Below are 15,148 nucleotides of genomic sequence, written 5' to 3' on the forward strand. Positions count from 1 at the left end.
ATGTTGGAATTTTTAATAGTTTTTCTCCTGTAATTGAGATCTAATCTTAATGCATTATGGTCAGAAAAGATGCTTGGAATGATTTCGATTTTTTTGAATTTATCAAGTTTAGATTTATGGCCCAGGATGTGATCTATCCTGGAGAAGGTTCCATGAGCACTTGAAAAAAAGGTGAAATTCTTTGTTTTGGGGTGAAATGTCCTATAGATATCAATTAGGTCTAACTGATCTAATGTATCATTTAAAGTTTGCGTTTCTTTGTTAATTTTCTGTTTAGTTGATCTGTCCATAGGTGTGAGTGGGGTATTAAAGTCTCCCACTATTATTGTGTTATTGTTGATTTCCCCTTTCATACTTGTTAGCATTTGTCTTACATATTGTGGTGCTCCTATATTGGGTGCATATATATTTATAATTGTTATATCTTCTTCTTGGATTGTTCCTTTGATCATTATGTAGTGGCCTTCTTTGTCTCTTTTCACAGCCTTTGTTTTAAAGTCTATTTTATCGGATATGAGTATTGCCACTCCTGCTTTCTTTTGGTCTCTATTCGCGTGGTATATCTTTTTCCAGCCCTTCACTTTCAGTCTGTATGTGTCCCTTGTTTTGAGGTGGGTCTCTTGTAAGCAGCATATAGAGGGGTCTTGTTTTTGTATCCATTCGGCCAGTCTTTGTCTTTTGGTTGGGGCGTTCAACCCATTTACGTTTAAGGTAATTATTGATAAGTATGATCCCGTTGCCATTTACTTTATTGTTCTGGGTTCGGGTTTATACACCCTTTTCGTGTTTCCTGTCTAGAGGATATCCTTTAGAATTTGTTGGAGAGCTGGTTTGGTGTTGCTGAATTCTCTCAGCTTTTGCTTGTCTGTAAAGCTTTTGATTTCTCCTTCGTATTTGAATGAGATCCTTGCTGGGTACAGTAATCTGGGCTGTAGGTTATTGTCTTTCATCACTTTAAGTATGTCTTGCCATTCCCTCCTGGCCTGAAGAGTTTCTATTGACAGATCAGCTGTTATCCTTATGGGAATCCCCTTGTGTGTTATTTGTTGTTTTTCCCTTGCTGCTTTTAATATTTGTTCTTTGTGTTTGATCTTTGTTAATTTGATTAATATGTGTCTTGGGGTGTTTCGCCTTGGGTTTATCCTATTTGGGACTCTCTGTGTTTCTTGGACTTGGGTGATTATTTCCTTCCCCATTTTAGGGAAGTTTTCAACTATTATCTCCTCAAGGATTTTCTCATGATCTTTCTTTCTGTCTTCTTCTTCTGGGACTCCTATAATTCGAATGTTGGAGCGTTTCATATTGTCCTGGAGGTCTCTGAGATCGTCCTCGTTTCTTTTAATTCGTTTTTCTTGTTTCCTCTCTGATTCATTTATTTCTACCATTCTATCTTCTATTTCACTAATCCTATCTTCTGCCTCCGTTATTCTACTATTTGTTGCCTCCAGAGTGTTTCTGATCTCATTTATTGTGTTATTCATTATATTTTGACTCTTTTTTATTTCTTCTAGGTCCTTGTTAAACCTTTCTTGCATCTTCTCAATCCTTGTCTCTAGGCTATTTATCTGTGTTTCCATTTTGATTTCAAGATTTTGGATCATTTTCACTATCAATATTCGGAATTCCTTCTCCGGTAGATTCCCTACTTCTTCCTCTTTTGTTTGGTTTGGTGGGCAACTCTCCTGTTCCTTTACCTGCTGAGTATTCCTCTGTCTCTTCATCTTGGTTATATTGCTGCGTTTGGGGTGGCCTTTTTATATTCTGATAATTTGTGGAGTTCTCTTTATTATGGAGCTTCCTCACTTTGGGTGGGGTTCTATCAGTGGCTTGTCAAGGTTTCCTGGTTAGGGAGGCTTGTGTTGGAGTTTTGGTGGGTGGAGCTGGGTTTCTTCTCTCTGGAGTGCAGTGGAGTGACCCGTAATGGGTTATGAGACATCAAAGGTTTTGGGATAATTTTGAGCTGCCTGTATATTGAGGCTCAGGGGAGTGTTCCTGTGTTGCTGGAGAATTTGGGTGGTATGTCTTGTTTTGGAACTTGTTGGCCCTTGGGTGGAGCTTTCAATTTGTTAATGTGGTGCATCACACTGATTGATTTGCAAATGCTGAAGAATCCTTGCATCCCTGGGATAAAGCCCACTTGGTCATGATGTGTGAGCTTTTTAATATGTTGTTGGATTCTGTTTGCTAGAATTTGTTAAGGATTTTTGCATCTATGTTCATCAGTGATATTGGCCTGTAGTTTTCTTTTTTTGTGCTGTCTTTGTCAGGTTTTGGTATTAGGGTGATGGTGGCCTCATAGAATGAGTTTGGAAGTTTACCTTCCTCTTCCCCTGATTCTTGATTCTGTTTCTCTAGAGAACTATGTTTTAAATTTTTAAAAAGAATTAATAATATAAGTAGTAGTCTTAGAAGTATGGAGAAAGTTTTATGTTTGTATAGATATATTGAACTGTTAAGTTTCAAAGATTAATATCATGTGAGCGACCAGAGGAGAAACAGGTTTTAAATTTAAACATAGGTAGTACAAACCAGAAACAAGCTTTTATAATAAGTCACAGATAACAAGTTTCAGTGTTTGTCATTGAACCAACTGTATAGGTTTTTTATTTTTTTTATTGAATGGTAAGCAGTGCTATGTGAAAAGGAGTCCTGCTTAAAGACTGGCTTGATATGATAGTCCTTCTTTTCTTTTTTGTCCTTTTTTTGAAGATGAATAATTGCATTTTATAAAGGACTTTCACTTCCTAATCTCAGTTACCCTTCACAGTAACCCTATCAAATAAATACGAAGTGTATCATAATTATCTCCATTTAAAAGATAAAGAATTTTTGGCTTAAAGAAGTTACGTGACTTTCTTAGGATCTTCTGGTTAGAGAAGATGTGCCTGGAGAAATGTTTTCTGACTGTAAATCAGTAGCACAGTATACCGGGAAAAGCATGGATTTTGCAGTTTGACAGAATTCAGTTCTGTCATGTTCAAGCATTTTCTGATGTTGTCAAATGTTCAATTTCTCAGGGCCTCAGTTTCTTCATAAAATGAGAGTAACAATAACTTAGTAGGTTTTTGGAGGGAGGATTATATGAAATAGGTTATGTAAAGTGCTGGGTAGCTTGTTAGTGCTTCTCACCTAGTGAGAGCTCCAATCAATATTATTATTCTTTGGTTTTTCACTGCCCTGCTTACTGTGTAAAATAACCCCCCAAAAAAGATACTTCAAAGTAAGAAATATATATTCATAATTTACTGTTGCCAGTATTCATGAATGATCATTTAAATATACACGCTTGTTCTTAAAAAGTAAATCTGTCAAATTCTTTTTCCAGGAAAGCTGTTTTAAAATCTTCTTTTGAAAATATTTGTTCAGATGATGCTTTATCAAAGGAAAACATGGGTATGTGAAGGCCTGTCTTGCTTTTAGTTTTTTTACCTATATTTAATTCCACCAAACGTAATTTTAGTCCTTTGAAGAAAACTAAAGGTACATGTATATGTATATGAGAAACATTAGTGGCATTCTGGTATTAATTTACATACTAGGGCTTTTCCATTGTCTTTATTTTTTTAAATTTTTTAAATTTATTTATGTTTTATTTTTGTTTTTACTTTATTTTACTTTACAATACTGTATTGGTTTTGCCATACATTGACATGAATCCACCACAGGTGTTCATAGTGGGAACTCATGTACATCCATTGTCTTTATATTTCTATCCTCTCAAATTAAATTTTGTCTGGCTTTGTCATATGTTTGATTTCTTTTTTAATAAAGCACTAGCAGTTATAGGAGGAAATACCAACATCAGTACATTTCAGTCTAGAATAATCTATTCCACATTTAGTCAGGGCTGCCAAAGGAGGAGAAGAAAAGCAGAGCCTGGGGCTCCCAGCTGAACTTGTTGCCGTGGGTGCTAGAGCACTGTAGGGAGAAGGTGGCCTGTAGGGGGAAAGGCTCTTCTTTCAGAAACACTCTACTCTTTCTACATTTTCCTTGGTCTTGAAAAGAGGCACATGCTTGTTTGCAAGGTGGAACTTCGGCAGTCACACAGGGAGGTTTCATAGCAGATTAAACCCAGAGAAGCTGTCAGTCCTCATTTCCTCTTCTGTAGCCACCCCCACATCCTATGGGGCCAAATGTGCCATTTGTACATAGTCTCATAGAATGGAAGGAAGGACAGAGTGGTTATTTTATATCTTCCTTTTCTGTCCTAAACCACTACAGAATTCTGTTGTTCTCTTCTTAGTCTGCTCCTGCTTTCCTGCTGATTAAGGTACCTCCTTTGTTGGCGAGGGAATGCAGCTTTGTTCCTTTGCCTCACATGATCAGCTCACATATTCCTGTAAAAACAAAAGTCATTTTATCCCTAGAGTGAGTTCCCACTAGGTGACCCTGACACCACAGCTGGATCCTCCTCCCCTCCAACTGGCACAGGATCCTTCAGGAGAGATCCTAGGGCACCAGGGATCCGTGGACCAGAAGTGACTGCCTGGTCAGTAGTCTCCCTGCTGCCTGGCTCTGAAAGCCTCAGGAGTTCACTGTCCCAGTGGCTTCACGGGTCTGAGTCTCACTCCTCCAAAGCCACTTGAACTGAAGAGCAGAACCATCTCATCTTCTGTGTTCTCTGTCCACTTCCTGAAAGAGTGGTGCTTTTTCAGTAGTTTGCATCCTCTTCAAATTCTTTATTCACTACTCATATTTCTGTGGCTTCCTTGATCCAGGTCTCTGATGTCTCTCATTTCTTCTTAGCTTAAGTTAGAATCAGTCCTAGATCAAACAACAGAGAAAAATGATAGCATCTGACTCTTGAGTCTCTGCTCCACTTTGAGGCCCTCTTTCTTTACGCTCTGGGTGCTCATGTCTCCCCTGTGTCCTCTGCCCCAGCTGTGATGTGCCCTCCTGGCTTCATGCTCTGCAGTTGCTTCTCTCTCCCTTAGTTCTAGATCCCAGGGAGAGTCAAGTACATGCAACTGCCCTACCTTTTCAGACATCAGTTTCTTCATCTGTAATAAAGAAAATGCAAGAGAAGCTGTCTTATCCAAGAGAGAAAGGACTGTTTCTGGAAAACAACAGAAAAAGTTGAGGAATCGTTAAATAAATGATTAAACTGTATGTTCGTGGGTGTGTAAAGATTTAATCTAATTCTGGGGTGGGAGATAAATTATGAGTTTGGGGTTAACATTTATACACTATGGTATATGAAATAGATAAACAAGGACCTACTGTATAGCACAGGGAACTGTACTCAGTATTTTGTAATATTTTCTAATAATTTATAATGGAAAAGAATCTGAGAAAGAATATGTGTGTGTGTGTGTGTGTGTGTGTGTGTAACTGAATCACTTTGCTGTACACCTGAAACTAACACAACATTGTAAATTTACTACAATTTTGAAAAATGGTTATAAAAAAGGATTTGATCTAAGAAATAACTATTTGTGGGATATGTCTGTATTTTCTGGGAAATTGCTACCAGGAATATCTTGTATTATGTTTGATTGTCCCTGTAACCCATTTTTTTGTCAGTGTTTAGGGACCAAAAAAATCCATCTATGATGGTGAAATAATAATAGAATAATAATGATGATAATGATAAACTACACCTGTAACAGTTACTGTGTCTTTACTTTTCTAAACATTTCATATGTATTAGTTTAATCCTCACAAGATCTGTATGAGATGAATAGGTATATTTTATTACAATTCCTACAGTATCAGTGGAAAAACAGAGGCAGTTAATAGGTTATATGCCTTTTCTAAGGTCACATAGCTTCTTAAAATTAATCAGTGTTTGCAGCTATTTCCTTGGTTGCTTTAGCAGAAGCTTAAAGCTAAATTTATGGTTTTTCAGTGTGGCTCAGTGGTAAAGAATCCGCCTGCCAATGCAGGAGACGTGATTTGGATCCCTGGGTCAGGAAGATTCCCTGGAGTAGGAAATGGCAACTTACTCCTGTATTCTTGCCTGGAATTTCCCATGGACAGAGGAGGATGACGGGCTGCAGTCCATGGGGTCACAAAGAGTCAGACATGACTGACCACACGTGCAGTCACAGTCACATACAGCACTGCTAGTTGGTCTAAGCATCTTTTTAAAATGTAATCATTGCCCTCCACATCCCCCTTAATGAACAGATTTTTTACTTCTCTTATTTTTGGTCTTTGAGCTTTTGTCACTTGTTTTATTGTATCTGTGTTGTCTGTTGGTAAATACCTCATTTCTCTTTGTGGAGTAGGCAGTCTATAAAAGTTTTAATAAAAGATTAACATATCATCAGTATCAGCTGAGTCACTCAGTTGTGTTTGACTCTTTGCAACCCCATGGACTGCAGCACGCCAGGCTTCCTTATCCATCACCAACTCCAGAAGCTTGCTTAAACTCATGTCAATTGAGTTGGTGATACCATCCAACCATCTCATCCTCTGTCGTTCCCTTCTGCTCCTATATTGACATATAACCCTGGATTAGTTAACAGTCTACTAACATTCATGAGTAATGCAGGGGATGTGTTCATCATCCACCTGGGACAGGTGAGCATGGCAGAGAATGGCTGATACAGAAAAGATCTGGATGCTGTCTGGGTGAGCCAGGCAGGAGGTAAAGGCCTTAGGCCTGGGTTGGGGCAGAAGGCTGATGGAGGAGAAGGCTGCTATCTTGCTGTTGAAGGCAGACTTGGCCTGCCTGGTCTGGGTTGGAAGTTATCTTTATCCTCTGGGCCCTCCTGCCCCCCATGTCTGTTTATTCTAGGTAGGCACTTCTTCTTCATTCACTTGAGCCTGTAGTTCCCTCATCTCTACATTTACATCCTAAGCTGATAGAAGAGGCTTTGTGGTTACTTGAAAACAAATCAAAACCACGTGCTTTTTCCTCCTCTTCACCTTCCCCCTCTAGAAGAATGGCTTCAAAATTTCAACATTGAAATGACCCTGAAAATTTAAGATGCTGTTTTTCAGTGCCAAGTTTGAAGTAACTGAACCAGTGGCCTCTTTATATAAAAGAGGAAATAGCTTCTTTAAACATTAATAGAGAAGTAGAGAATAAAGAAAACTTCGTAAATATATTATACATTGAAGGATTTTTCTAAAATAGTGACTGATTTATTAAGATAAACAGTAAGTTATTTCTTACCAGGAATGAAAAACAGCACTAATTTATTTTATAAAAATTCATTTTAAAAAGCCAGATTCATACTTCAGTGGGAGAGATACCTTTTTTCTTTTTATTTTTTTCTCCCACTTTCTCTGAGTGATAGAGCAGCTGTAATGGTACCACTTTACTCTCGACAACAAATTGAAGCAAGTCAGAAAAACTACCGGATAATCAGGACTGATAGAAGATGATTGGTCATGCAGTCAGCACAGACCTGCATTCTGTCTGTATCTTTGGAGATCATTGACCAATTTTGATAACCTCGTTTGCAGATTACAGTAACTGCAATTTCTGAGAATTATTTTTGGATTCTCTGTGTTTACAGTGTAGGAATACCTTTTAGAAAAGCAACCCTCGTGTTCTGAAAGCAGAATTTGACATCAGTCAAGTTGGTGTTATGAACCCTACTTGATTTACGAAGCCATCCATTACTTTGTCTACCCTTTGATCGAAAGGTAGAATACATGTTTATCCAGGTCACTTGAAAACAGAGAGCCTGCAATGGCACTCGGCAGTGACATTCATTATCATAAATTGACTGTATTTTAGTCTAGCCTTAAAAATATAAGGGCTTCCCTGGTTGCTCAGCTGGTAAAGAATCCAGCTACAATGCGGGAGACCTGGGTTTGATCCCTGGGTTGGGGAGATGCCCTGGAGGAGGGCACAGCAACCCACTCCAGTATCCTTGCCTGGAGAATTTCATGGACAGAGGAGCCTGGCAGGCCACAGTCCATGGAGTCGCAAAGAGCTGGACATGACCAAGCGACTTCAACACACAACTTGGAAATGTAAAGATGTTTGTGTGCCATTTTCCTTCACAGCAGAGCTCAAAATTCGTCTTCTCAACAGTGCATTAAATGTCATTATCAATTTCCATAGACTCAGAATGTAAAATAAGAAAACAACGTCCATGAGTGGGACTGGGGAATTGATGTGAACATAGTCACTGTCTTGTTAAGTGACAAGTTACTAAGTAAGAAATCTGTCACAAAGAGAGCTGACTCTCAACAAAACTGCTTCCATGAAAATGGACTTTCCTGTGGAAAATTCCAATTCAGAAGCCATGGTGTTGCATTCGTGTTTTTAAATCATCTTCAGGTGATTCTTATGCCCCAGATTTGGAATACGGCTGTTCTAGAATGTGACAGCTTATACTCGGTGTTCTTAGGCGTTAGCAGTTACCACAGAGCACAGATCTACATGCTGACAATTCCCGTGTCAGTCTTGGTGTGTCGTTTGTGTTGTTTCTGAACACAGGAACTGATTTTGAGGTGTAGAATGGCTTATCAGCAAACCACTTTCAAACTGTTTTGAGAGTTTTCCTCAGAGGAGACCTGAGACTGGCTGGGTGGAGATGATGACCAGGAAGGCTGGTCTGTGGCTCTTCTCTCAGACCCTTAGCAGGCACAAAATAAACATTTGTCAGTTGAATAAAAGAAAATGATAATAAAAATGGATTTTTTTGAACTGGAATGTTTCACATTAATAATCTCTATTAACCTTATAACATGCCTAATTTATACGGATACCTGTCTGTGTAAACTCACACACAAATGGATGGATGTGTACATCATATTACACAAACCAAAATTAATGTTATTGCTGGGAACACCTTGCTTCCATATTCACTGATAAAATTTTAGCCCTGAAGGGTATGTCCTGCTTGGGTTTCCATGAACTTTCAGCTGCTCTACATCTGTGATGTGGTTTTTGATGACCTGCCAATGTGTAGTGGATGATGGGGTGTATGTCAGATTTGTACAACCAGAGTGGAAGATGATGGGGAGTGTGTCTTTCTCTCTGAGTCATGCTGCCCGTGGAAGACTTTTCAGGGCCCCATCTGTCTGCTGTGCAGGAGCAGGTCACTAGCCTCCTCCCTTGATCTTTACTTCAGAAAGATTCAATATCAATTGAAAATGTTTGTTTTATTTAAATAGGAACTCAGTTGATATTGTTAATCAGCAGTCGGGTCTATAGAGTTATAATAGGTATTTATATCTTTGTTGGGAATGTTATCTTGTATCAGCAAGTTCAACAAATTACCAGATATTTTGCTTACTTACATATTTCTGTCACAGTAGCAGAAAAATCGCACAGCCTTTATAAGTATGTGAATTTTAAAAAAAATTAGATTAGGCAGTTAAGATGCATTGATATTTTGATTAAGAATAGACTAGGACTTCCCTGGCAGCTTAGATGGTAAAGAATCTGCCTGCAATGCAGGAGAACTGAATTCAATTCATGCCTGGAGAATTCCATGGACAGAGGAGCCTCGTGAGCTATAGTCCCTGGGGTTGCAAAGAGTCAGACACGACTGAGCAACCAACACTTTCACTTTACATACTCAGCCTGGATTTAGCCTTGACACTTAATTACTTGGCTTCCCCTTTTAAACAGTAGTTTTAATAGTTTATTGCAGGGCTTAACAAATTGTGTGTCACGATTATCAGTTGCTGCTTGTTCTTGTAAGTAAAGTTTTATTGGGACACAGCCACTCCCATTTGGTTGAAGGTGGCGCTGTGGTAAAGAATCTGCCTACCAATATAGGAGGCGCAAGAGACACAGGTTCAATCCCTGGGATGGGAAGTTTCCCTGAAGGAGGAAATGGCAATCCACTCCAGTAGCCTTCCCTGGAAGATCCCATGGATAGAGGAGCATGGTGGGCTGCAGTCTGTGGGGTTGCAAAGAGTTGGAAATGACTGAGCATGCACTCACGTACGGTTTGCTTTCTAATAGCAGAGTTGAGTAGTTGTGACGGAGACCATCTGGCCCACAAAGCCTGGAATATTTACTCTCTTGTCCTTCATAGAAAAAAAGTTGCTGACCCCTGGTCTATAAGTAACAACTTAATTTGGTGCCCTTGCCTTCTTATTTTAAAAATACAGATGTACACCCATGGCTGATTCATGTGAATATATGGCAAAAACCACTACAATATTGTAAAGTAATTAGCCTCCACTTAAAATAAATAAGTTAATTTTTTTTAATAAATAAAAATAAAAGAATAATTTAGTGTCAGGGATACTTATAGTCTACATATAGCAAGAATGTCACTTACATTTGTCAAGGAATAATTATAAAAGATTCAACTGAAAATCCACAGTAATTTTGTATCAAGCAGAGGCTATAACTGAAAGTTATACAAAATACTTTTTATCTTGTTCAGTTCAGTTCAGTCGCTCGGTCGTGACCCCATGAACTGCAGCATGCCAGGCTTCCCACTCCATCACCAACTCCTGGAGCTTGCTCAAACTCGTGTCCATCAAGTTGGTAATGCCATCCAACCATCTCATCCTCTGTCATCCCCTTCTCCTCCTACCTCATAACATTTAGAAAATGTCCTCTTTGAGGGTGGTTAAGATTATGAATTAGATAGAATTAAGGTGTAGATTTTTTTTTCACTATATTAACAACATTTCTTTAGTTGTCTCTGAGACAGAATTTTTACTGAAAGAGCTGGAGCAAATGCTTGAGCAAGCCCTGGAGCACACAACCACTCACAAGGAGTCTGAAGAGGAGTGTGGGGAGGAAGTGAATACAAGAGAAAAGGTAGGATCCATAGTGACCATCAGGCCTGAAGAGCAACCTCAGATCCTTAAATGGCAGAAATTGTTCCCAGATATTCATTTCCATTATATGGGAAGTTCCTTTCACTTCTAAAATGTGAGCCCTTGGTTATCATGAGGTGAACAAGAAACTAGTAGCCTGTGGAGAAATCAGAATGCATCTATCAGTCTTTGAAATATACTTGAGCCAAGGCTGCTGCTGCTGCTGCTAAGTCGCTTCAGTCGTGTCCGACTCTGTGCAACCCCATAGAGGGCAGCCCACCGGGCTCCCCCATCCCTGGGATTCTCCAGGCAAGAACACTGGAGTGGGTTGCCGTTTCCTTCTCCAATGCATGAAAGTGAAAAGTGAAAGTGAAGTCGCTCAGTCGTGTCTGACTCTTAGCGACCCCAATGGACTGCAGCCCACCAGGCTCCTCTGTCCATTGGATTTTTCCAGGCAAGAGTACTGGGGTGGGGTGCCATTGCCTTCCCTGACTTGAGCCGAGGAGCTGTTTTATTTGGGGTCTTTGGGGCTGGAATGAAGAGGGATAGTGAGACTCACTGACGCCAGGGAGGTACTGATCTTCGCATTCAGGAGAAGCACCAGAGCAAGAGGACCCCTGGAAAGCTGCCCTGCCTGGTCATGCACAGGGCTGACCTCCATGGGGAATTTTTCACCAGATTCTATTTCACCGTTCTTAACCAGATTGTCTTTTTTTTTTTCCTTTTGGCCAGCCAAGTTGGGCTGAGAAAGGCCATGTGTGCTTACTGTATTCAATACTTATCAATGACAGCAGAAATTCTAAGTTGGTTGACACATTGCTCAGCACAACAGCAAGCCCAGGTCATTAACACAGAACAGCAGGGTAGCAGGTGTGAAAGAAGTCAGCCGTGAGGCAGACACTTACACACGGTGGTCCAGCTGTTCCCTGTGTAGTTAGGAGGGAAATGGCAGTGAGGAGCCCTGGATCCTTCCAGTTTCATTCCTTTTCTCGTTTCTTGTTTGGCTATCCACTGTGCCTGGAGTCAGGAAGCAGGGGATGGGAGACGGGCTCAGCATACTGTCCTTGTGTCCCCTTCCTGGTCCAGGCAGTGAGGACTCAGGACTGGCTAAGGTTTCCTGTCACTTGCCTCAGAGGGTTGTTAAATGAGGCAAACCAGAAAAAGTGCTTTGCAGAGTGATTGACTCCTAAGACTGGCTATTATTACAGATGAGAATTGGCAGTGGCAGCCTCTGGAGGGAATAGGAGCTAAGAATTCCTCACCTTGTCTCTTTTAGCACATCCTCACTTTGCAAAACCACCCATCCCCAACTCTTCTGTTCTGAGGTGCAGAGAAGGTGGCTTTGTAAATGGACAAGATTGTTCATCCACTTTGGCTGATTTCATTCAGAACTTCAGCAAGAACAAAGATGATTCTTTGGGATTTCTTTGGAAGGAATGATACTGAAGGTGAAACTCCAGTACTTTGGCCACCTCATGTGAAGAGTTGACTCATTGGAAAAGACTGATGCTGGGAGGGATTGGGGGCAGTAGGAGAAAGGGACGACCGAGGATGAGATGGCTGGATGGCATCATGGACTCGATGGACATGAGTCTGAGTGAACTCCGGGAGATGGTGATAAACAGGGAGGCCTGGTGTGCTGCGATTCATGAGGTCGCAAAGAGTCGGACACGACTGAGCGACTGAACTGAACTGAAACACACTTCCTTGATTAAGTTACAAATCATGAAAATACACAAAATTTGCAGTTGAGATCAAACTGTAAAGGAAAATAAAATTTAAATAAATAAAATTATTGGTAAAAACACTGAGTTGAAAAACATAATTGTTTTCTTGGTCAGCAATCTCAACTTGTTCTTGAATTGCCATGGATTGCGAATACTATTTCTCTGATTAGAGTCCCTTTTTAAAAAAACAAAAAAAATTCTTGTTCTCTCTATAGATCTTACCCCTCATAGAACAAGAGCTATAGATTGGTGACATTTATTGTATACATGTAGTTAATATATAAATTATTCTTTTCTGGCAAATGTGTATTTTGTTTGAGCACCATATGGTTTTGTGCAGTGGTTTTTTTTAGTCTTAGCGGTTTGTCTATTCAAAAATACAGGCAGGTTGATTTTTATAGAAATGTCCTGGAGCTTTTACAGCCATAAAATTGGCTTCTATTTTGCCATTATAACTAGTAACTTGATAGAACAGAAAATTACTTCTGATTTTTATGTCTTAAGGTAAAATACATAGTTTTAATACATCACCAGGCAGGAGCTTGCTCTTTGTTTTAGATTCTTGTAATGTTTTATGCTTTCAAAAGGCATTTAGGAATTATAAAAATTAACTGTTTTAACTTGCTGGCAGGCAGGTGAGTGCTGCCTGCTGACTGGTTCATAAGCCTCTCTCCACACAGAGCTCTAGAAGCCTGGAATTCATGCCAGGTTGGGGTACTTACTGCCTTGTTCACTTTTAAATGAGGAGAATAGCAATGAGACCAGCTGTCAGAGCTGGAGCAATTTCCAGCTTAAAGGTAAAGAAATGATCACCTAAGGGATTTCTTTTCTCCTTTCTTTTCTTCCTTCCTTCCTTTTTTTTTATTAGTACGAAAAATAAATATGACTTCCAAAGGTAAGATGTATTTTGTTTTTAGAAAGTGGTTAAGTGTTTTGTTAAAGAAAGTGGTCTTTTATAAGCTAACACACCAGAAGAGGATATACCTGATAATTTTGAAGTTTTGAGCGTGTTTATTCTCTGGGCAGATGTTGTTTGAGCTGTTTTCAAAGTTGTGAATGTGATGTTTTCATCATGCATTTCATGTGTGAGGTTTCAAGTTGATTACTCTCAAGCACTTATACCAATGAATTGAGAACAGCAACATGAACAAAAGCATACACACATAGATAATCAAAATCCATTTTTGTTTGTCATTCAAGTACTCAGAGATTGTTTTCCTCAGTAGACTCACCTTTCTAATTATGTTCTTAGCTAACATTAACACTGGTTGACATGCCCTGACTTTGAAAAAAATGGAAGGGAATTAATTTCAGACTGTTATAAAATCCACATAAATAACTCACAAACTAGATAATCCATATACAAATAAGACAGTTTACTGAATACCTCTTTGTATTAAAAGGTACATTTTTGATACATGAAAATAGAAAGTACTTGTATAAACTACATGAGTTTTGTTTTGTTTTGGTTTTTTTCACGTTGTATGGGAAGTTACCTCTGCCTTTAATGAACCTTGAAGTTGTAAATCTCGTGTGTGCGTGTGTATGTTTGCCTTGTTTTCACTTGTGTCCTTTCCAAATAAACCAGCGCATCCACTTACTATCCATAAGGAATGCAGGTGCTTATGAGAAGATGGTCACCGGAAGTGTGACTAAACAGTTTTCACTTGTATTCTCCGTAATGATCAATTTTAAAATAAAAAATATAGAAAACTTGCAGAATTTTAATTTTAATGATCACATTTTTCCACTTCAAAAAGTTAAAGCTAAAAATGTATGATGTTGAGGGGTAGAGATAGGACTAAGTATTCAGTTACTTTTACACTGACACTTACTGTACATTATATTTTATGTGGGGATCATTATTTGACCACCAGCATAACAGAACACCTTGTTTAGGAGTTACTGACGGTTTTAAGTTTTGTGCAGATAATTAAGCCTGGTCTTCAAGTAAATTTGATGACTTCTGTGGTTATTTTTACAGTTACCTAAATGTGGCCCTGAAGTTCCTGCAGGCAGCTCTCTTGAAAACCACTGTGAAGAGGAATGTCTTATAATTGATGGGCGAAGGTTAAAAGCTGGAGAATGTATTGAAAATATAACTAAGAAGTTTAAAGAAATAGATGCTTTGATGTCTGAATTTTAGGGCATTATAGATATTTCCAAAAGTTAATTATAAAAATCATTTACATCTTTACATTCTCCCAAAGTTTAAACTTAAAAATGTTTTATGAAACATTTTACCAAAGTTGTTACTTATAATAACTTTCTACTTCGTATTTTGAGAATATCCATTGTTTTGAGAGATAATCAGGTGGTATTTAAATTAATGTTGTAATTTTAGAATCTGAGAACCCTGGTATTTATATTTGTAGATTTTTTTCTTGTTTGCCTTAATTTTAAAATAGTTTATGAAATTTACTTCACAAATACATGCTTTATAGTGATTTAATTTAGATCCTTTGTTCAGGTGTGGCTAACTGTTAAAATGACTGCTAATGCTATTATAATACTTACAAATAATTCAGATCCAGTATTCTTAGAGAATGTATATTTGTAGTAGAAATAAGCTACGGCAAAATAAAAGGAAATAATAAAAAATAATTGTGTAACAGAGTTGGAGCTTTTCTTAAAAAACAAAAATGTTAATTGCCTTATTATTTTGGAAACAGTCATTTCAACCACAGTTCCCAAACTGACTGTTTAGTAGAGTCTGTGAAGGGTCTTTG

General features: G+C 38.7%; 1 protein-coding gene across 5 annotated transcripts in view; it reads left to right on the plus strand.

The window, feature by feature from the left end:
- The window catches only part of ZCWPW2 (zinc finger CW-type and PWWP domain containing 2), a 146,425-nt gene extending 131,363 nt beyond the window's left edge, over positions 1-15,062 (plus strand). For 3 of the 5 annotated variants that reach the window (XM_069561214.1, XM_069561215.1, XM_069561211.1), the window contains 3 exons: positions 3,326-3,393; positions 10,569-10,693; positions 14,404-15,062. In XM_069561214.1, the coding sequence (XP_069417315.1) occupies positions 3,326-3,393; positions 10,569-10,693; positions 14,404-14,565 (355 nt within the window). In that variant the 3' untranslated portion in view covers positions 14,566-15,062. Of the gene's footprint in view, positions 1-3,325; positions 3,394-10,310; positions 10,415-10,568; positions 10,694-14,403 lie in introns of all 5 variants that reach the window. The other 2 variants (XM_069561212.1, XM_069561213.1) reach the window with 1 other exon arrangement.
- Positions 15,063-15,148: the final 86 nt, after the last annotated feature.

This window comes from Ovis canadensis, chromosome 19 (genome assembly GCF_042477335.2).
Source record: "Ovis canadensis isolate MfBH-ARS-UI-01 breed Bighorn chromosome 19, ARS-UI_OviCan_v2, whole genome shotgun sequence".
In the NCBI taxonomy this organism is placed as follows: domain Eukaryota; kingdom Metazoa; phylum Chordata; class Mammalia; order Artiodactyla; family Bovidae; genus Ovis; species Ovis canadensis.